We start from the raw sequence: 22,298 nt of genomic DNA on the forward strand, positions 1-22,298 counted from the left end.
TGTTGTAGGTAGATGACTTTTCCCCGTTTAGAAAAAGGGTGCGATGCGACCGTTTCATTTACTAGAAGTGTATAAATGAAGACCTATTTCTTCAGATTTGGTAGATCCATCCAGATCATACCTCCCAGACACTGAGCAGCAGAATGAAGTGTGAAAATGGGAGCGCTATAATCATGGAGAGATTGCTTTGACCTCGTGCCCAACAGGTTGAAGATTGCACCACGCCAGGTTATCTCTCACGAGGATAACATGTATCATTTCTTGGCACTGGAAGCTGCTCGCATCAAACATTCCATTCAGGCAAAAAGAGAGTTGTAGTAATGTTGTTTACTACTCCCCTGGCTACACGATTCTTGGGCTTCCGGACAGCATGGCTCTCCGTAAGTTTAAATTTTAAATTTTAAACAAGTTACATATTCGCATAAGTTCTGGTAGTTTTTTTCTCTACATTTTTACTTTCATAAACTCAGTTCTAATAGGCGACCGCAACCGTTAAATCTGGAAGCCTTTCAACTTAAATCTGGAAGCCTTAAAACGCGTATCAAGTAGTTTTTGTGCGCGTGTCTTTTAAACATTTAAAGGCTTACTAACTCGCTCCCGTGTTTACGATGTGTAGTTTGCCCACAATCGATGTCAAATGCATCATAAGGCCATATAATGACGATATGTCGCAATGCGCGGACCATATACATGCATTACAGCTTGTTCTAGCCTCTGAAAAAGTGAGGATGTCAACAAAGACGCGGAGTTATTTCCCTTGCGTCAACGTTACCTCTGTTGGCAAATCTATAAATAGGACGATCTAGATCAAAATAAAAATTCAAATATCTCAACATTTAAGGGGTCCTAGACCACAATATCTTGCAGGGAACTTAATTTAGCATGTCTCCAGCTGTGGGTAAAGCCGCAATTAGCGTGAATAGTCATCAGCTTTCTATGCCTTTAACGCAAGTGGACTTTTATCAAATCGTTTCTTAAAATACAACGGTTTGAAGTGAATCCTTCATGCTTCCAACACTAATGACATTTTGTTCTTTCTGAAAAATGAAATCATCTTCGACTGAGAAGTTCTTCGTTCTTTGTGTGACCAATAAGTGAAATACTAAAATCTGCATTAAACCTATCATCATGAATATGCACAATAACTGTGATATGAAAATATCCGAAAGTATACGAGCTTGAACTCAGTATGTTCAATAGTAGAAACAAAAATCATAATTTCTGCTTAAGAATTGTGAAACCACACAACCGTTACTGCCTCTTTAAAGACAAAAGCAACTGATTGGGGAGGAAAATGAGGCAGGTAAGAGGAGGAAAAGGAAAGTATCCGGACCCCACAGCAGCGGAAGGGATGCTGATTGCATCTGCAGAGAGCGTTCTTCAAGTGCGCAAACAAACGCATTATGTTGGAAGGTATGCACAGAATGAGGGGAGGTACCTGAAAACAATTCGCTTCTCAAAACAACAAGAAAACAACAACAATGTGAAGACTTGTTCCTCTCTCTCTCTCTCTTTCTCTTTCTCTCTCTCTCTCTCTCTCTCTCTCTCTCTCTCTCTCTCTCTCTCTCTCTCTCTCTCTCTCTCTCTCTCTCTCTCTCTCTCTCTCTCTCTCTCTCTCTCTCTCTCTCTCTCTCTCTCTCTCTCTCTCTCTCTCTCTCTCTCTCTCTCTCTCTCTCTCTCTCTCTCTCTCTCTCTCTCTCTCTCTCTCTCTCTCTCTCTCTCTCTCTCGGTGAACCACCCCTCCATCTCTCGATCTCTCCCCCCCCCCCTCCCTTTCCCACTCTCTGCGCTTCCTCTTCACTAAGCTCGACAAAGCAAGGAACCCTGCATTCTCGGGCATTGTGTTACGGTGCGCATGCAGCAGACGAAAGAGGTGATGTTTTTCAAAGAATGTGGTAGCCCCCCTTCTAACCTGACCTAGTGATGAGGTGTTTATGTGAATCCCTTGGAAAAACAGTTCAAGTTACAGACACATACACTGTCTGTTGTTCGCCGAACTAAGACTGATCACGATCTACTTGCCCGTTCGATGAACTCCAGTGTGATCGCACACGCACACTGTTGGGAGGTTGCAATTCAAAGTTTACTTAGTTTTCGTGGTGTTGGCTTCTGGTTGGATGATTATGCGGGCTGACAGGCATTCTTCTTCTTCTTCTTCTTCGTTCATGGGCTTAGACTCCCACGTTCACTCCTGTTTTTAGCACGAGTGGAATTTTACGTGTATGACCGTTTTTACCCCGCCATTTAGGCAGCCATACGCCGCTTTCGGAGGAAGCATGCTGTGTATTTTCGTGTTTCTATAACCCACCGAACTCTGACATGGATTACAGGATCTTTTCCGTGCGCACTTGGTCTTTGTGCTTGCGTGTACACACGAAGGGGGATAAGCCACTAGCAGGTCTGCACATAAGTTGACCTGGGAGATCGGAAAAATCTCCACACTTAACCCACCAGGCGGCCGCGGCCGGAATTCGAACCCTCGACCTTCCGATTAAGAGCCCGACGTCTTACCACCCCGCCACAGCGCCCGTCAGGCTGACAGGCATTAAAGCAGGTACGCAGGCAGGCATATACTCACAAATATCTCTCTCACCCTCTCTCTCACTCACTTACTAACTCACATCTCTCGCCTTTAACATCATCACGGAATTCCAAAACTAAGAATGCGTTACAAACATTTGTTCAATGTAGAGTACATTTAAAGACATATTTGTTAAAAAAATTAAAAAAAGGAAACACTCAAACAATTTTGAAGAGAGAGAGAGAGAGAGAGAGAGAGAGAGAGAGAGAGAGAGAGAGAGAGAGAGAGAGAGAGAGAGAGAGAGAGCAAGCAAGCTAGAGAGAGAGAGAGAGAGAGAGAGAGAGAGAGAGAGAGAGAGAGAGCTAGAGAGAGAGAGAGAGCAAGCACATGGTTTAAACTGACACTCAAAGTTGTTCAACTCATTCATCCTTGTTCCCGTTTTACAAAACCTTCATAGATAAACCAACATATAACAGGAGAGAGAGAGAGAGGGAGGGAGCGAGAAAGAGAGGGAGCGAGAAAGAGAGGGAGCGAGAAAGAGAGGAGCGAGAAAGAGAGGGAGCGAGAAAGAGAGGGAGGGGAGCGAGAAAGAGAGGGAGGGGAGAGAGAGAGAGGGAGAGAGAGAGAGGGAGAGAGAGAGAGGGAGTCGGAGGGAGCGAGAGCGAGAGAGAGAGAGAGAGAGAGAGAGAGAGAGAGAGAGAGAGAGAGAGAGAGAGAGAGAGAGAGAGAGAGAGAGAGAAGAGAGAGAGAGAGAGAGAGAGGACAGATAAACGTTCAGACAGACAAGACAACAATAAGACAGATTGAGAGAGAGAGAGAGATTCTGGTAAAAATCCGCGAAAGAGCATACGTAAGTGTGAAAGTTCATGCGTGACCGTGTACTGTGCTGGCATGCGTGCGTGCCAGTGTATTTCCACACAAACATGATGACCAGGTCTTTACTCACGTCTGTGTGCTTATAGTAGTGGTAGTCTTCCGAGCCTGGATGGCGGCAGCGTGTTCCTTGTCGATGTGGAGCACCTGGGAGAGGTCCTGCCGCTCCTTCAGTCGATCCGCCTTTAGGGAGCGAGACGGCAGCTCTTTTCCTCCCCCGGTCCCTCCCTGTGACACGTCACCGTAACCGTCCAGGCCTTGGGACCCTCCGAAGATTGAGTCGCCTCCTGTGGACATACACAATTAAGAGTTTTGGTCAAAGGATCGAGTTTCGGTTATATAAAGTAAAGAATATTTTGAGTTTGGCCAAAGAAAGTTTAAACAAAAAATTGGTCATTGTAATACAGCTAAGAATTTGTTTGTTTATATAATGCAAAGGATATAATTGTTGTGGACAAACAGAATTTTGAGTTTGGGTCAAATAAAGTGAAAGAGTGTGGGTCAAAGTAAACCAAAAGGATAGAGTTTGGGCCAAATAAAGCAAACGATCAATAGTTCTAGGACCAGCTTGATCTTAAAAGTGAACCACTGACGATGGAGCTTGTTCACTGCATGGGGTGTTGCTGACCGTTGAAAAACATATCTAGTGGCTCATTTGACCATATATATACTTCTGATTTTCAGTTGTGGGGTGAAGCAAAGTGGGAGAACAAGCTCTGTAAACTTAGACATGATAGACCGACGCAGTTGCACTCAAAGTGTATACTAAAGGGAAACAATGGGAATGAGCAAAGATCATAATGGTGCAGCATTTCTACTTTTAAGCTCTGTTGGGCTGAGGGCTGTCACCCATTTTGAGGCATCTATAAAAGAAGCCATCCCCCCCCCCCACACTCCCCCCACCCTTCCTTAATATGCGATAAAAACGTCCAAAGAAGGCAAACATCTTTCTTTATTTGGTGTTTAACGTCGTTTTCAACCACAAAGGTTATATCGCGACGGGAAAAGGGGGGAGATGGGATATAGCCACTTGTCAATTGTTTCTTGTTCACAAAAGCACTAATCTTTCTTTCTTTCTTTATTTGGTGTTTAACGTCGTTTTCAACCACGAAGGTTATATCGCGACGGGGAAAGGGGGGAGATGGGATAGAGCCACTTGTCAATTGTTTCTTGTTCACAAAAGCACTAATCAAAAATTTGCTCCAGGGGCTTGCAACGTAGTACAATGTATTACCTTACTGGGAGAATGCAAGTTTCCAGTACAAAGGACTTAACATTTCTTACATACTGCTTGACTAAAATCTTTACAAAAATTGACTATTCTATACAAGAAACACTTAACAAGGGTAAAAAAAGAAACAGAATCCGTTAGTCGCCTCTTACGACATGCTGGGGAGCATCGGGTAAATTCTTCCCCCTAACCCGCGGGGGGTAAGGCAAACATAATACAAACGGAAAATACCCCATCAAACAACAACACCCCTCCATCATCTGCAGACGATAAAAACGTCCAAAGACTGTTGCACCAATACCGAGGGTAAGCATAATCTACCGAAAATACCCCATCAAACAACAACAATCACAACAGAGAATCTCATGCGAGAAAAATACGCCTAGCACGCCAAAACTGTGGAGAATTTCAAAAGTGGTGATTCACTGTAAGCCTGAATGTCCTTTTCTCAGAGGGTCTGTTGTAAGCCTGAATCGAATACAGTCTTCCGCCTAGAGGGTCTGTTGTAAGCCTGAATAAAGTCTTCTTCCCAGAGGGTCTCTTACTTCATAGACTGGCAGCGGGGTTTAAAAGACTAGGACACCACACGTTACTGGGGCGTCGGATGACAGAAAGCGAGGCATTCAAGCGGAGGAACAGAACTTCGTCGGCTCGTTTTAAATGCACAGTGTCAACACGAGAAGAGTCATCAGAATCTGTTCACAAAGCCAACAATGGCGGGCCTGAAAGGACCCGACAGAAAACGGAAATTGCTCACGTCGTCTGGATTGGGTCACGGGCGTGTGAGTGTACAAGAACGCTGGAATTAATATGTACACATACATGCATGCACGCACTTGCACGCACATACGCGCGTACCCACACACGCAAAAATGCACATACACACGGCCACACACACACACGTACGCGCACACACTGACACACACACACACACACACACACTTTATCTCCCTTTTTTTTTATTTGACCATAGAAAACGCACAAAACACTAAAATATTCCATAACACTATTTAAGAATACAGCACGAGACATTAGAACATTAATTTTGCTCGTACAACTGAAATATGATTTATGGAAAGCCTCGTCTGAGTCAAAGGAAGTCAGATGCCCTCCTTCAACATTTTCCCGTTTTTATGTAAATTTTCTTAAACGGCACAGTCAAAACCGCCTAAACACCCCCCCCCCCCCCCCCCCCAGTAACTCCTCTTTATTTTTTTTAAATCAACATTTGGGCCCACATCTTAGCCATTTCGACACAAGTGGAAACCTCGACATACTTCTGCCGCGTCTCAAAAGGGTAGTGCTAAGTAATGTAGGTAATACTATACTCCAGACCCTCACAAAAGGGGGTGGGAAATAGGGATCGTGGAAAGGGGTAGATAAAAAAGAACCTTGAAGAAAAAAAAAGGTCTCCACATCAAAGGAGACAGCTCCACACACACTCGGAACAAGCAGCTTGTTGTGGCAGCTTTAAAATGCAAATGGCGGGAGGAGGGAAAGACATGAATGGAAGAGAAGAGAAGAGCGGGGTTCCCAGGCCTGTCAATGCCTGCAGGACCGCTCTTAAAGCCCTGCTACAAGCCGATGAATACCTGCTCTACTCGGGCGACAGGCAGGGAGTCCCCCCCCTCCCCCTTTACTCCTTTCATTCATTCATTTCTTCATTCATTCAGCCTTTTCCGCCTGAAAAGAAAACAGGTAAGTGGGGAGGAGGGAAGAGGAGGAAGGGGGGGGGAGGAGGGGGAGGGGGTTTGGGGTTGTAAGTCTGGGACTAGACCGCCGAGTTCGACAGTAACCCATCATTCGGTCACAGGACAAGGAGTGAACGAGGTAACATTATTCTTGACATTACCAACCGGCAAGAAAGAGACGAAGGTAGAGGAGGGTGGCAAAGTGGGCGGAGGAGGTGGGGGTAGAGGTCTGATACTAAGCTGCAACCGCTCAGTTCAACGGTAACCCAAGGACTAGCATGAGGATAAATAGTGAATGAGTTGAACTGATTCTTGACATCAACATGTGTCATCAACTCTATAGAGTCTTGAAATTCATTCAGCGGTCTCTCTGGAGACACAGTGACGGGTGTATAATGGGGAGGTTGGCCGAAGTCCTGTATAATTATGCCGAGCTAGATGCAATTCTTTACACCCGATAACAGATACTTTAGAACAACATCATGCAATGAATTGCTCTATCAACTCCCACCCAGGAAAGAGAAGTTCGCTTTATCAGCAACAAATACATATACTGTACCCGCATTTTCCAAATGTAAAAGACCTTGCATTTCAATGTACAGAAAATTAAAAAGTTAAACAAATGCAATCAATCTGCACTCCTTTTTATCATTACTGTTATGTGCATTCGTTTCTCACTCTACCGCACATTTTCCTCCCCCTCGAGTCTTAGGTGCGTCTTCCACCAAGTTCTTTACAGTCATGAAGTAACAGAAACATTTGAACAGGCAATGAAACCACTAGATCCACAAGAATGTCCATGAGTTCCATACAACCATACAACCTCCTGAACTCGCAGTCCACGGACAATGGGAGTGTCCAAGAGAAAGGACTCAAGATCTTGCCCCCGCCCCACACGCCCAGACCCCCCCCCCCCCCCCCCCTTCAGACCAACCAGCGGTGTGCTTTTCACCTGTCCAGGCCACCACAAAAGAACCGTTTTCAATGGTGACAGAGTATCAGTGTCTGCGCGGGCAGGGTTTCCTTGATCAAGGTGTGTACACTGGGGTTTCTCTTTGGGGCTTGTTACACAATTCAACTTTGCTGCATGTACATTGGTGTAAGGAAGACATTGCATCGAAAAGCTGATCATTTTATTCAACATGTGTTGGAACACGCAGCGCACGAAGAATTGCATTCAGTCTCGGAATAGAACAGCAACAATTCTGATTATCATTTAATCGCTGAATGAAACATGCAAGGCTAATAATACGAAAGGTCGAAAACCTGAGTATTCATGATAAGCCGCCTAGCTGCGTCGCGCACCTTTGCAATGGGATCAGCAACACTATTCCGCTTTGCTGCATGCAACTGGCTGTACGCGTAGCAGAAGTGTTTCGTGCCATAGTTGTGTGTACAGCAAGTTGCGTGCAGTAAAGCTGAATAGTGTTACTGGTCCATTGAAAGTATGCGCGGCGGCTTTGAAGGCTCAGGTTTTCGACCTTTCTCAATGGGTCTGCCAACAACAGTGCTCGTGATGCCAGCTCCAGCTGTAAGGATTACTAAAATACTATGCTTCTACTACAGTTCTGATTCAGACACGTAGTAGTAGCAAAACTAATGTACTGGGTGATATTAGATGGTTTGTAGTACCACTTTTATCGGTATATATCTAATCTCAAGCCATCAATCAATCAATATGAGGCTTATATCGCGCGTATTCCGTGGGTACAGTTCTAAGCGCAGGGATTTATTTTTTTATTTTTTTATTTTTATTTTATGCAATTTATATCGCGCACATATTCAAGGCGCAAGGATTTATTTATGCCGTGTGAGATGGAATTTTTTTTACACAATACATCACGCATTCACATCGGCCAGCAGATCGCAGCCATTTCGGCGCATATCCTACTTTTCACGGCCTATTATTCCAAGTCACACGGGTATTTTGGTGGACATTTTTATCTATGCCTATACAATTTTGCCAGGAAAGAGCCTTTTGTCAATCGTGGGATCTTTAACGTGCACACCCCAATGTAGTGTACATGCTGGTTTTCCCAAGGGTATAACAACTGAGTCGGCCCAATAATCATCATAGGTACCTGTGCAACCACTCTTGAATTGCATTTCAAACAAATGTGCAGTACCACTTTGAAATAGTAGTTAATACAATCACTTCATTGTCATGGCAATGCGCCTGGAGAAAACGATACCTACATGCAAGGACAAAACATAGAAGGGTATTTACAGAACGGTATATATATTTTCTTCCTAACGGCTCGATAGCTTCTCAAAGAATGCATGCCTTCTGTTTAAGACCAATGTCTTGTCTCTTGAAATTTTTGCTGGAGCTTATAACCAATGGAATTTGCATTTGTTCTGTTGGTGATGTGCGAGGAGCAGTACACTTTTCATCAACCTGGTTTTTTGCCATGCCAGCGTATCTAATTCATGTTCTGGCTTGCTCACGACCCTTTCGCTCGAGAAAACTTCCTTTCTCCTCATTTCCTTGGTAAAAATACCTTCCCAGGCATATGTGATGCAAAATGCCAACAGAAGAAGAAAACAATGCTGAAAATAAATCTGGTTCGTAGTCGGTATGGGAGTCGAACTAATTTAAAACGCATCAAAATCAAGATTTTCATGAGACACTCTTTAGAGCCAAAGTTTAAACAAAAACCGTTAAAATAACATCCCGAAAACCGCCCCCAGGGAATTTACCATAATAATTCTGAAAACACTAAGAGATTAAATCAGCAATTACTAACACTTTCTGGTTAGTAATTTCGATGAAAGATTTTGCTCTTCCATAAAAAAAATTCATCATTATCTTTCAGACGGACTTGAATTGATTGGTGGGTGCGAGGGAGTGACCGGTTTTCTGTGAGTGTGAGAGCCAGTAAATACCGGTTTGGATGAAGTGAATGGCTGGTGCTCTAAGTGAATATGGCACCTCCTTACACCAAATCTCGTCCACCCCTTCGCCAGATTTCGTGGCGTACAGTCAAAAAGAACAAGTCCGCTCTTGTATTATTTGTTAATCTCTGTCTCTGTCTCTGTCTCTGTCTCTCTCTCTCTCGTTATACTTATAATTCTTTTCAAATCTTTCCCTCTCCCCGGAACACACACGCAACCCCCAAAAGCCCTTTTTCAAGACAGGTTGGCCTGATTTATTCAGTTCCGGGCTGATGGTTTCGCACACTGCTTCATTGATAAGACTGGTACAGGAGTCGCTTCCTCTGACCCTAAAAGCAAACAGAGATGGTGCACTCCGGTTTCTGTTTTGCAGTCCAGTAATCTTCTGTGAATGAACCTACCCCCGTTTACAATGGCAGCTCTTATATTTATTTTTAACTACCCCTCTCCGGTTCACCTTGAATTGAAAATTAATGTTGTAAGAAAATGCCCATGAGTATACTGTGATTCAAGACTATGCCATACTATTGTATTGTGTGTACTGAATTAATACCAAGATATAATTTCCAGGATAGAAGGAAAAGCCTATACAGTCCACAAATTGTGCCATTCACTGATTCAGAGTCCCACGTGTGCAGACTGCACGCTCAGATCTTAACCCGGATCAGCAGGGGGAGAAAACAGTAGTAGAAGTTGTCCCTAACTAGGCTAAGAGTAGTGCCTTTTGTCGGATGTAATGTAATGTAGTTTCACAGACTTCACTTCTTAATTTATCTTTTTTAAATAAATTCATTCACAGTCAATGATGCCCCTCTCCCCTCCCATCCCCCGTCCAGATGAAATGATTCGGAAAAGGGGAAAACGTTCTTGATGGTGTGACCAAGCTTCTGATAATTTGTGATATCGTTGTGCAGGAAACCCAAGCATACTCAGGCGACATCCTTAACACCCTATGTATTACGTTTCAAAGTCGAGATTTTCGTTTCGGTGAGGCCTGAATTAATGAGCGCCGGAGAACCCACACAATCATCTGCTTGAGTATAATAAAGCTGATGTGAAAGTATCAATGTGTCTACAATGATGACACCCGCAACAGATAACATCAAAAGTGTCTGCTTTTCAAAAAAAAACTACATGCTTTAAACTTTCAGAAAATGTAGGCGAAAGAAGCCAACAAAGGAGAAACCTGTCACTGTAAATATGTTGCACTTTGTTTATTTCGAGAAAAAGTCGGAAATATCCCTGAAACTTACACTTAATGCACGGCATGACTAGCAGTTCGTGTCAGTCCTTCATGGTTACTTTTAGAATACTTTGTTTTGTAGTCATGCTTGATAAAAAATAAAAAAAAGTGTCCCACTTCATTGCTCAAAGATCTCTTGTGCGTGCGACTATGCCATTGTACGTGCATGCGTACATGTATGTGCTCACGCCATATGTACGGCGAGAAAACTTCTATATAAATTCAAAATAGACTTATTTAGTCTCAGCTACAGTGCAGATTATTCGGGCAATCATTTGACTACTTTTTACGACATCCGGTTACAAATTTAAAACGTAAGCTTTGACCAAATATGGCAGTGTTGGCAGTTAATACACAAAGATTTGTCAAATCAATGCTCATGATTCACGCTCGCACAAACACCCACGCATTCTCATACAAAAGAACAAACAATCAACACAAAATATATGATAGTCCTGAATGTAACGTCTTTGATATCGTTCAATACTACACAGAATAAAAGCAAGTCGACTTAGATCTCCAATACCAGCTCTAGTTCAATAGCAATACAGGAATTCAATGGAACAGGAATTCATTCCTATCCACAACAGATATATTTTCCCAGACGATGACATATTTTGCTTTTGTCACCACTACCGACAACAACATGCCGAGTCTAGTCGCGTTTGTTAAAAGCGGCAGAGCAAAATGTGGTATGACTCATGGGCGATTATCTGTGCTACCAACTTGAGATTACCTGTACTGTCGTCGGCGGGGCCGTCGCAGTGAGTCATAAGCGTGATAACCAGGACACATTTTTCCTACCTAGAGTATAAACTGTGGTGACGAATGCGACACTGTCACCCATGAGGTCTTGTTTACAGACACGAGCAGTTCAAAGACGATCGTTAGAACGAAGAAATGACTCGTTCAGCGCACTGAATTAAGTCTGCGAGTCGGAAATACGTTTCTGAAAGCCTGTTCTCCCCCTCTTCCTTTCCTCTTTGTCAGTTCCTCCCTTCCTTCCTTTCGTTCGCATCCCATTTATCTTGAACTTCTCTCCCGGGATTTCTTTCCTTCTATCCTTCCGTCAAGCATTTATACTTTTAAATGGATAGAACAGTGGACCTGTGCAACACAGGGAGCACTGACATTCTGCTGGTCAAAGACAATGACCACCTAAGGGCAATGAAATCACCTGCACTAAATAATAAACGTATTTCACTTAAACGTACGCAGTTTGCTTCCACGCGATAGAATCTAGACGGCGTCAAATCAGTCGGAAGAAAAGTCGACGAAACTAAAAGAAAACAATATTATTGTTCAAACACACAGCACCAAGGTTTTATATCGGAGAAATAACTGCAGAATGACTCAGAAGTCAGTGACATCGTTGACATAAACTTCTCACCCCCGCTCACCTTTTGATCCCTTACGTGCATGTGAAGAATACAGAAATTAGTAATATTGGTCCGACTTACTGTGTAGTGCTGTCTTTTCTTCGCATACACAATACATACAAGTTAATAAATTAATGTTAGATCATTCAAATAGAAGAAAGAAAAAAATCATCAACGGTTCTGAAAATATTGGCACATCTCAAGCTCGGATGCAAAAGGGGGGGGGGGGGGGGGGGGTATATGACAACTCGGCCTGGATCGTTTTTCTTTCCAAGCCATTGATACAACAACATGACCCTAGTTCAGACTAACAGGTTTTTTTTGTCTACAGGGAACCTGCCGGAACAATTATTAAATTGGCGGAAAGTGTTTTCTGCTCTTTTTTCTGTTTCTTTCAAGTACACGTCTTACGTGTGGGTGTGGTGTTTTAAAAGGAGCCTTCATTTACTTATACAGAAACCATTCATCTGTCGACTTTTCATAAAGTTATGAATTCATTGCATCGGAAAAAAAAGCACTATACGATTGAAAAAAAAAGACACTTGATCTCTCTCGGATGAGACGAAAAACCGAGGTCCCTTCGTGTACACTACATTGGGGTGTGCACGTTAAAGATCCCACGATTGACAAAAGGGTCTTTCCTGGCAAAATTGTATAGGCATAGATAAAAATGTCCACCAAATACCCGTGTTACTTGGAATAATAGGCCGTGAAAGGTGAATGCTCGCCCAAATAGGCTTGAGGTTTGCTGGCCGATGTGAATGTGTGATATATTGTGTAAACAATTCCATCTCACACGGCATAAATAAATCCCTGCGCCTTGAATCCGTGGTTGAGATATGTGCGCGATATAAATTGCATAAAATTAAAATTAAATAAAATAGGATTGTGATCTGGGATCCCACTATTTGACCTGGAAAACGTTTTGTTTAGTTCCAGCCCCCACAGGTAATCGTAGGTGGAGCATTGGGGTTTATTTTGAGCTCTGAAGAGAGACCCGATACCCCTTACGAGGCCGAAGCGCCACAACCTTCTCGGTACGCCATGCAACTAGCACGGGCAACACACAAACAGCGACGACACCTGTGCGTACTCCACGTCACAACTAATTTTGCACGTGCAACTGACACACACACACTCTCTCTCTCTCTCTCTCTCTCTCTCTCTCTCTCTCTCTCTCTCTCTCTCTCTCTCTCTCTCTCTCTCTCTCTCTCTCTCTCTCTCTCTCTCTCTCTCTCTCTCTCTCTCTCTCTCGTTGGTACAGTCAGCCAGTGAGACAAAACGCAAAACGATGTCACATGTGCGTACTCTCCGCTAATGATAGTATTATGACCTGTCACATTTGTGGGTGCACATACACTTCTTGGTCATTTGCACCGTCGTAATGTGCTGACAGTTGGGCAATACAGTGTATACGTGTGAGTGTGTGAGTGTGTGTGTGTGTGTGTCAATTATCAGATCAGCTCCAACAATCCTCACACCAGCGTACAACAAGGAACATCTGATCGACAATGATCAAGCTATTAGAATTCAGGCAGTTTTCACATCATGCTGTGGTCATTCCCTATAATCACTGACATAGTATTACACACTGCTAAACTTCTTTTTCTGTCTTTCCCACGACAAAATACACAGAAGTTGAGTCAAAGCATGACAAGTACAGTGTCTCGCATTATTACGAAGAAAAACTTCCTCACCAAATGAGCGCACCACACGACATACATTTCAATTTGTTGACAGTTTTCAATATTGCTGAGATGAAGGAGACACTTGAGTGACGGTAAGCAGTTTCGCAAATTCATGAAAACTATGAGGTTTATTCAGTTCATTCTCTTGGTTTTTTTTCAGGGAGGGGGCGAGGGGGATCTGGTGATGCATTTTAATGGACACGCACGCAGTCACCTTATGCCGTACACATATTCACGCTGCGTTATGGGTAAAACCTTGCGGCGAAACAGGCATCCGTCAGGTAACGCAATCAATTCATACCCTCGGTAAGAAAAAGACGTTTGTCTCAAAGTCTCAACGCAAGCCGCACACTCAAGCTACAGCTGAATGGGAACTATCTTTCTTAAAAAAACAAAAAAAAACGAATATAGAACTGATGCAATTCATTAGGGCCCCGAGGCAACTGAGCAGCGAAGTAGCAAGGAATAGGATGAATATATTTGAGAGAGAGAGAGAGAGAGAGAGAGAGAGACAGACAGACAGACAGACAGACAGACAGCCGGACGCAACAAAAGTCAGACAAAACGGCAGAGACATGCGAAAAGGCAGACAGGCAGACGGACATTCGGAAGTCATAGAGAGCGGACGAAACGACAGACAGGCAAGTCAGACAAGGAAGACCGACAAAAGCCAGCCAGCCAGCCAGCCAGCCAGCCAGGGCGACAAGATAATTCTCCATCGACGAAGAAAGAAAGATAAACAAATATACATGGTTTTTTTAATTTCATTTAATCTAATTTAATTTGTATTTTTACTTCAAGCCTTCGCCTTAAAGATGATGTGTGGCCACAGACAGAGGCCGGGTTTGTGGTGGGGTGGGGTTGGAGTTACAAGCGTTGCAGACTAAAGTGTACCCACCTTTGTAGTACCAAGGGTACCAGAGTCGGGCCGAGGCCATGTAATCAAACAGGTGAGTCACACCCACCCCGGCAAGGGCGGGTAGGTGACACGGCTCGGGACACAGGGGCAGGGTGTGGGGCTGGGGCGGCAGCGGGGGACAAGGGGGCGGGGGCGGAGACCCCCACACAGTCGGACGCCACAGCCGGGGGGTGTGAGGCCTGAAGCCCGGGGGAGGCCCGAGGTTTAGGCCTCCTAGGCCATAACTCGCCCCACGATCCAGGCGGTCCAGAAACGGGTATTCTCCAAGAATCGACATGCTGTTGCTGCCACCACTACGAACTGCTGAAGCGGGTACGGGTAGGAGGGAACACACTCGGGAATCCAACATTGACAAATGTATCAGACTTCAGAGCTAGATGGCACCATAATAACATTTAGCATATCAGTAATGACAATTATTTAATCACGGAATGTTGCGGTGCACTGTAACAGTGTTAACCAATCCAGGAATAAAGTTTCACGTGATGAGAACCGTTTCACAACAGAATGTTCTGGTGGCGACACAGTAAAGTCTTCATCAATCCAGGAATAAACTTGTCGCGGTATACACTACGCCAGAGTAGTGCGACGACGACAGGGCCACACCTATATCTCAATCGTCAGAGGCCAGGCTACAAACCGACCTTCCACTATCACACGCAACCATTACACGCAGGCGGATGCAGGTAGATAGACAGCACTATCTCTCCCAGACTGGCTACATCCACAAGAAAATATCAGTCTGCTGCTGAAAATGTGCACATTATCTCAGTGAATCAGAAGGAAAACCGTACCACAAATGATAAGTTCTTCGAATGAGCAAAGCGTGTTAAACTTTATATATATATATACTTCACACAAGTTCTTGAAGTCATATGGTGATATGCCACACTAATTGTTCTTGAAAGTTCGCGAGTTTTGCATCAGAATATACAATATATGTTACGTTCAATAATACCGCTGTTTCAAATGCAAGTTATTGCAAAACAAAATATTTTGTGAACTTGTTCTGCACGAACGATGGTAAAACAAAAGTCCTGGCACTCGCTGATTTTTCTGAAAGTCGACACGACAGAATTGTACCTGTATTCTACAAATTAGTGCTCCCAAAATTCAGCATCTAAACCATGCTGGTGATGCCAAAAATGTTCGAAATGATCAGAAAACTGCTTCTGCGATGCACATTCAAGTTGTTCAAGCGTTCCGCGGACACTGAGCGACGAATGATGCACTGCTGCAAATGAATATTTTCGGTCTCTGCAAAAACTGGTAACCGACCTATGCTCAGGTGCGGTTTGAAAACTGGTGCAAGCTTAGTTCCAGAAAGAACTTGACAATGCAAAACACAATAAGTCAGACCAGCAATACGCAATGGACACTTTGCAACACTTTCAGATGATGACAGATGGAAGTTTAAAAATTAGCTCTTATTCGTTCTTTTGCGGAAGTCAGACAAAGATTGGCAAGTGGCAAACCCAAGAGTTTCAGTTTATTTTCTCCCGCAGGTAAGGCAGAAACAAACTGAATTCCAAAATTACAAGCGGACGTGAACTCCTGTTTCCAATCTCACATTGGAAATCAGTCCAAAAAAGTGCGTCCTCAGAATGAATGAATCTCACAAACTTCTTGCACGATGCCAAACACGTTGGCCGAGTATCGTCTGCCTCGATGACTTAATCACGGTAATTGTCGTCTGCAGGGGCAGACTCAGTTCTCTCAGTGTCGTCTGCAAGCCTTCCACACGGCTTCTGTTGTAGATAGGCAGGTGAGAAAACGCAACGAACGCTCGCCTCTCTCTAAGGCCCCAGAGTTTCCTCAGGTGAAGCTTCGTTCCTCCCTCTATCCGGACACGCACCTTACCCCTTCACCCCCCCCCCCCCCCCCTAACCTCTTGTAACCCGTCGCCGCGTTCTGATTGGCTGGCGGTGACCTCGAACCCCATGTCAACATAGTTATCAGCCAATGGGCGCGCGGCGAGGATTCACACATGGTTGACCTCCTGAGCGGCGAGCGTTGCATTCATAAAAGCCAGCGCCGGAGAGCGACGCTCCAACGTAGGTAAAAGAGACAGGTAAAAGCCTCCCAGCGAAATCCAACACCGCATTTCAGTGGGCTGATCACGAACTCACAAGTTAAAGTGGCTGGAGTCAGGGAAAAAAGAATGCATCCAAATGAGAAATAGTTCATTAATTTAATACAGGCAGCGGAAAGCCGAGACATGCGTAACTTACCTCTCTTTCTCGTAACTTGAAGGATTTGGGATTGGGATTTCCCTGCGGAAAACCCACAAAGTGGAAAAGTACCACATAAGTTACTGTCGGGAAAGACTGACATAAGGTAATCCAAACGACAATAAACAGTTTGTGATGGGCCTCGACATTATTACTGATTAGATATATCCTAGTTCATCAATGGAACTGCCATAGTTCGACTTCAATGTGTCCTGCATGAAAGCAGAAAGAAAACAAGACCACCAGAAATCAGCCAGCACTCAAAGCATTCAACATGCTGTGGAACCATTCCAAACAAAACAGTAACAGCTATAGACGACTCTCTAGACACCGATTAAAAATCAGGTGTTAAATCCTACCTGGTGTTGGCGTTCCAATGGAACAACCAATTCACTGCTGCAGGTGAGAATTTAAAAGAACTTTAACCATTCTCGAAATAATCAAAAATCTTTGAGGTAGGGTGGGTAGGTGGGGGAGGGCTTGGATCTAAAGACACACACGGCAAGCATGAGACAGATTAGATACATAATATGATACTTTAATTCTGTAACGATATGTATTTTTTTTAGTTTTAGGCTTTTTATCCCGCCTTGCCGTAAAGAAACAACTCTGTTCTGAATACTCGCTCAAATTTATTCAGTATCACCATGAAAAGGAGCTGTTGCCAAAAAGCTCTCGTAAATCACTGTGGTAATCGCTTTTACCTAAAAATGACCCAGACTCAGACTCGCCGTGCTAAAATTCAACATCCGCTTCTTGTCTGATTTGCATTTTCTCGGCCATTAATCATCGGATGCCATACTGATGCTATGCTAACTTGGTTTTTCTGTCCCCAGAACTAGTGTCTATTTGGGACATGACGTGGTAATAATATATGCCACATTGGCTTACGTAGGCCTAGTAACTGATTTTCAACGGCATCGCAAAATACTAACTTTTGTGTAAAACCTGTTTGGGGAACAGAGACAATACTGAATTCAGGTTTAACGACAATATCGTTTCTCATTTTGGTCAAGATCTGCGTCTTTCTGTCTCTCTGAAAAGCCTGTACAGTAACACTAACAAGCAAGGAGCGTACAAACTAAAGAAGAAAACAATCCGAATGATACACTCAAATAAACTAGTTATACTACGCTACGGCGACATAAACCCTTCAAGACTGTTAGTAGTGAATAAGTTTCAACTTTGACCCGGTGACCCCTCAGTGTCATCTACAGAGAAGGGTCGAGTCACTGGTAGATGATCTCCAAAACCAAGATGGCGCGGTCTGTCGAGCAGCCATTGTTCCCAACTTCCTGTCTCTGGGCCTGGGAATGTTTTCGCACACTCCACACGACACAAGAGAAGTGTCAAAGAACTTTGGTGGGGACAACGAAACCCAAGAACAATCACGCGAAACTGGACCCTTTTCTACTTCGCCTTGAGCGACAGGGACTGACGGAGACACTGGGGACTGGGAAAGGGTTTCAGGTCCGAGGACGAACACTTTCCAGGCATGGGAGAGATACCGTAGATAATGCTTTCTTCAACGATGAGACCCTTTTCAACGAAAGTAATATAGAACAAGAAATTCCTCCGAGGTAGGAAAAACACCCCCGTCCTTACCATTCTCACTGCCACCAACTGAGAAGGTTATTTCCCTTTGACCATTAATATGTCCCTCTATAAGTCCTTGTAGAATCTTAATCCACCAATAACTCCCTAACCGTGTGTTTGACTGGTCCCAATTTTTGTAAGGACCGTCTCAGGAATGTATAGAACCTGTTCACCAAGTTTGGTGACGATCGGTCCGTTCATTCTTGAGATCTATATGCGAACACAAACAAACAAACAAACAAACACATCGACCGAATCCTATACACACCCCTATACCGGGGGTGTAATAAGCAGTTTCGAGTTTCTGTGCATCCAGCCCTCGCCGTCGAGTGGCAATAACTCTGTTCAAGCTTGCCGCCCACACACCACACACACTTTTAAGACAATAGATGAGCAGATTTTGCACCGGAAAAACCGAAAGGCACAGGCGAATTTACAAACGAAACCCATGGGAACCTCACAAATCAAATCAATCAAATCAAGCAAAATTAACTTTATTGTCTCACATTGTGAAATTGCAGTGGAGATAATAAAGTTAATATGATTTGATTTGCCGGACAAAATTAGTTCACTTCATAACTACGTCTCTAACAACAACACAACTTCAAAACAATACAGTATCTTTGATGGCACTGAACAACTCTCCGTTCAGCTGATGCTGTCGACTGGCTACACGTGTATTGCTCTACCTCTGGCCCTGTCGGCTACCCGGGGGACTAGATAGGAGGTGATTAGAACTTAGGAGGAGGGTTTTTACCGCCGTTGGAACGACAGCTTTACAGTGACAATCATGCATGACCCGCTATGACGGCTTACTTGTGCCAAAACCTAGGGTTATCGTTTTCACGTGAAAATTAGTAATTAACAGTGTTAATTACTAATTTTCATTTTTGCCTCGTTTTCGGTCACAGTAGTCGGATTTTAAGAGTCCGCACTGAGAGGCTTCAACGTCCGGCAAACATCACTCTCACACTATTTCTAAAATATCTTTTAACAGAAGGCCTTATCGAGCAAGTTATTCGACGGGAAGATGCATGTCACTGTTTTCTACAATAGCGCTATCCTAAACGTTGTTTTGGGTATCTTAGAAAAGAATAATCGACCCTGAAAACTTTCGAATCGAAGCTGTTCGTAGCAGACGGACTTTTGATCGGCTGTGGTCTCACACTTTCACAGATATCTTTCAATATAATTCCTTATTCGACAAGTTGTCAGGCAGACAGCTGTACTTCATATTTGTTTCCACTACCACACTCATACATTTGCTTAAAAGTGTATTAGGGAAGGACAATCGATCCAAAAATGTTCGAACCGAGAGAGGAAAAATGGCGGCCGGTCGGACATGTGCAAAAGGTCCGACGACTAGCAGACGGATCTCTTCATCGAGACTCACACACTTTCACAAATATCTTTTGATGGAATTCGTTATTCAACAAGTTTTCGGACAGACAGTTGTATGTCACGGTTATCTACACATGCGCTCAGCTCTTAGTGTTAATTTACATCTAATTAAAGAACTATGGACCAGAAAAGTTTCGAATCGAAGGATGTTTTGCTCTGGCAGGTGAAACAGTCGCGCATGCGCATTGAGCCCCCACAGTCACGAGGTACAAGAAAATTAGTAATTAACGCGTGAAAATTACTAATTTTTAGTTTTGGCACTAGTAAGCCGTCAGGAAGCGAGCCAAAACTGAAAATTAGACATTAACACTTGAAAATTAGTTATTAACACTAGAAAATTAGTAATTAACACGTGAAAATTGCTAATTTTCACGTCAGAATTGTAATTTTCTCGTGAAAATTAGTAACTTTCACGGGTTAATTACTAATTTTTAGTTTTGGCGCTAGTAAGCCGTCATAACCCGCCTCAATCTGTATACAGTGTTTTCTGTGGACAAAAACTACTATATACGCTGTTGTAAAAGATACTGGATGGCCGGAAATCAACTGTCAATGATCATTCTTTGGATTTTGGAGTACCGAGGGGTCACATCGTTTGAACATTTTCAGAATAAACTTTTACTGGTAGCATTGAGGAACATGGTTTTCAAATAATTTCATTTTTGATGGTGACTTTTGAAAGAATCAGTTAAAAGAGTCCGATCGTTCACCTGCTGCGCTAGAAGTCAGGAATTTGAAATGTTCAGACCTGTTTAAATGAGTTCAGCAGCTATGCAAACTATGATTAGATCCGTGACAATTTAAACTGAGAGAGAGAAAGAGAGAGAGAGAGAGAGAGAGAGAGAGAGAGAGAGAGAGAGAGAGAGAGAGAGAGAGAGAGAGAGAGAGAGAGAGAGAGAGAGAGAGAGAGAGAGAGAGAGAGAGAGAGAGAGAGAGAGAGAGAGAGAGAGAGAGAGAGAGAGAGAGAGAGAGAGAGAGAGACGCTCCCTCTTCAAAGTTAACGACTTCAGATGATAACTCGGTGATAACGCAACACTTTCTGGTTCTGTATAAGGTCACTGAACTTTGTGCTTATTCTTTCTTTCCGTTTTGGGCATGGGCCTTGCAGCTATAAATATCAACCAGTGGATCCCGTGAACCGTTTGACCATTTCCGTTCGCTTCCTGTTCATTCAGATTTTAATCCCTGAATTAGGGTTCAAGGAATACCCCATATTCTACATTGTCCCTGCGGCGTAAAGCCGCCGACAAAAAGCGGTTCCAACGGAATCCATGGACACCGAAGCTTCAACTTTTCAACTCAAACGGTCACATCGGGGACAAAGACAGCAAAAAATGAACGACATGCAAGCGTGCATAATGGACCTTTTTCCCTGGCCACCAGAAAATCCACACAGTCGCCAGCGTGGCATGTATTAACCAATAAATCAAACCTACTTCCTCCCACAGGACACCTGCACACACGCATTACCCCTGCAAGAAGAGTCGTCAGCTATGACGGCATACTATCGCCAAAAGTGATCATAACTGTGGTCATTAATTCAACTTATTACTTTGGGTTAACAGTCTGATGGCATACTAGGGGGAACAAATCTCGGTTGCAATAAACTAGCAAAATATCGACATTCAGAAATATTTTTTTGTGAAATTTATAAGCGTTCATTACAATACACACGGTCAATAATACTGATTGTCGTTCTTGTCATGCATTCCGTGCGGTATATTCTTAAAAGTATTTACGGCAGTTGACATAAGGCGGCATTGGTAATTAAGCGGTGATGGTTGTTATTCTCAGCATTAATTAAATGTATTACATCGGTTACTATAATTATCACTATTGCCACTCGTATACAACCATATGCTTGTGATCTACGAATTAAACTATCTGATGGTCTGCCGGAGATTTGGAGCGGCACGAAGAATAATTACATACATCAAACAGGTTTTTGTTTTGTATCCACCTCTTCTTCTTCTTCTTCTGCGTTCGTGGGCTGAAACTCCCACGTACGAATTTTACGTGTATGACCATTGTTACCCCGCCATTAAGGCAGCCATACGCCGCTTTCGGAGGAAGCATGCTGGGTATTGTATTTCTATAACCCACCGAACTCTGACATGATTACAGGATCTTTTCCGTGCGCACTTGGTCTTGTGCTTGTGTGTACACACGAAGGGGGATAAGCCACTATAGCAGGTCTGCACATAAGTTGACCTGGGAGATCGGAAAAATCTCCACACTTAACCCACCAGGCGTTCGCGATTCGAACCCTCGACCTTCGGATTAAGAGGCCGACGTCTTACCACCCCGCCCGTGTGTATCCACCTCTGAGATGGGAAAGGATACAATGCAGGATTTCATATGTATGCTTCTCGGATATGAGGAAATAATACTTCACCGCCTGTTTATTGCCCTTCTGAGATGGAGAATAATGCTTTGTATTGTCCGCATTCCTGACAACGGTCAGAGCAAATATGTGGACAATGCTTTGGTATCTCAAGAATGGTGGCATGTAGAAATGTTGGAGTGTCCTACATGTGATTTTACCTTCCACTAGAAAGGTATGTTCATGACCGAAATAAAACTACCTTGGGTTTCGGAGACGCTGATAAATGATTTGTTGATGTTTTATT

The 22,298-nt window shown here is 43.6% G+C and overlaps 1 protein-coding gene across 2 annotated transcripts in view; it reads right to left on the minus strand.

Moving 5' to 3' along the window:
* LOC138965389 (transcription cofactor vestigial-like protein 4) overlaps window positions 1-22,298 on the minus strand; it is a 90,705-nt gene that overhangs the window by 42,100 nt on the left and 26,307 nt on the right. Inside the window, exons 1-2 of one of the 2 annotated variants that reach the window (XM_070337528.1) lie at window positions 14,420-16,258; window positions 3,468-3,681 (exon numbers count right to left, since the gene is read on the minus strand). In XM_070337528.1, the coding sequence (XP_070193629.1) occupies window positions 3,468-3,681; window positions 14,420-14,789 (584 nt within the window). In that variant the 5' untranslated portion in view covers window positions 14,790-16,258. Of the gene's footprint in view, window positions 1-3,467; window positions 3,682-14,419; window positions 16,259-22,298 lie in introns of those variants that run through there. The other variant, XM_070337529.1, reaches the window with a different exon arrangement.

This window comes from Littorina saxatilis, linkage group LG4 (assembly GCF_037325665.1).
Source record: "Littorina saxatilis isolate snail1 linkage group LG4, US_GU_Lsax_2.0, whole genome shotgun sequence".
NCBI classification, from domain to species: Eukaryota; Metazoa; Mollusca; class Gastropoda; order Littorinimorpha; family Littorinidae; genus Littorina; species Littorina saxatilis.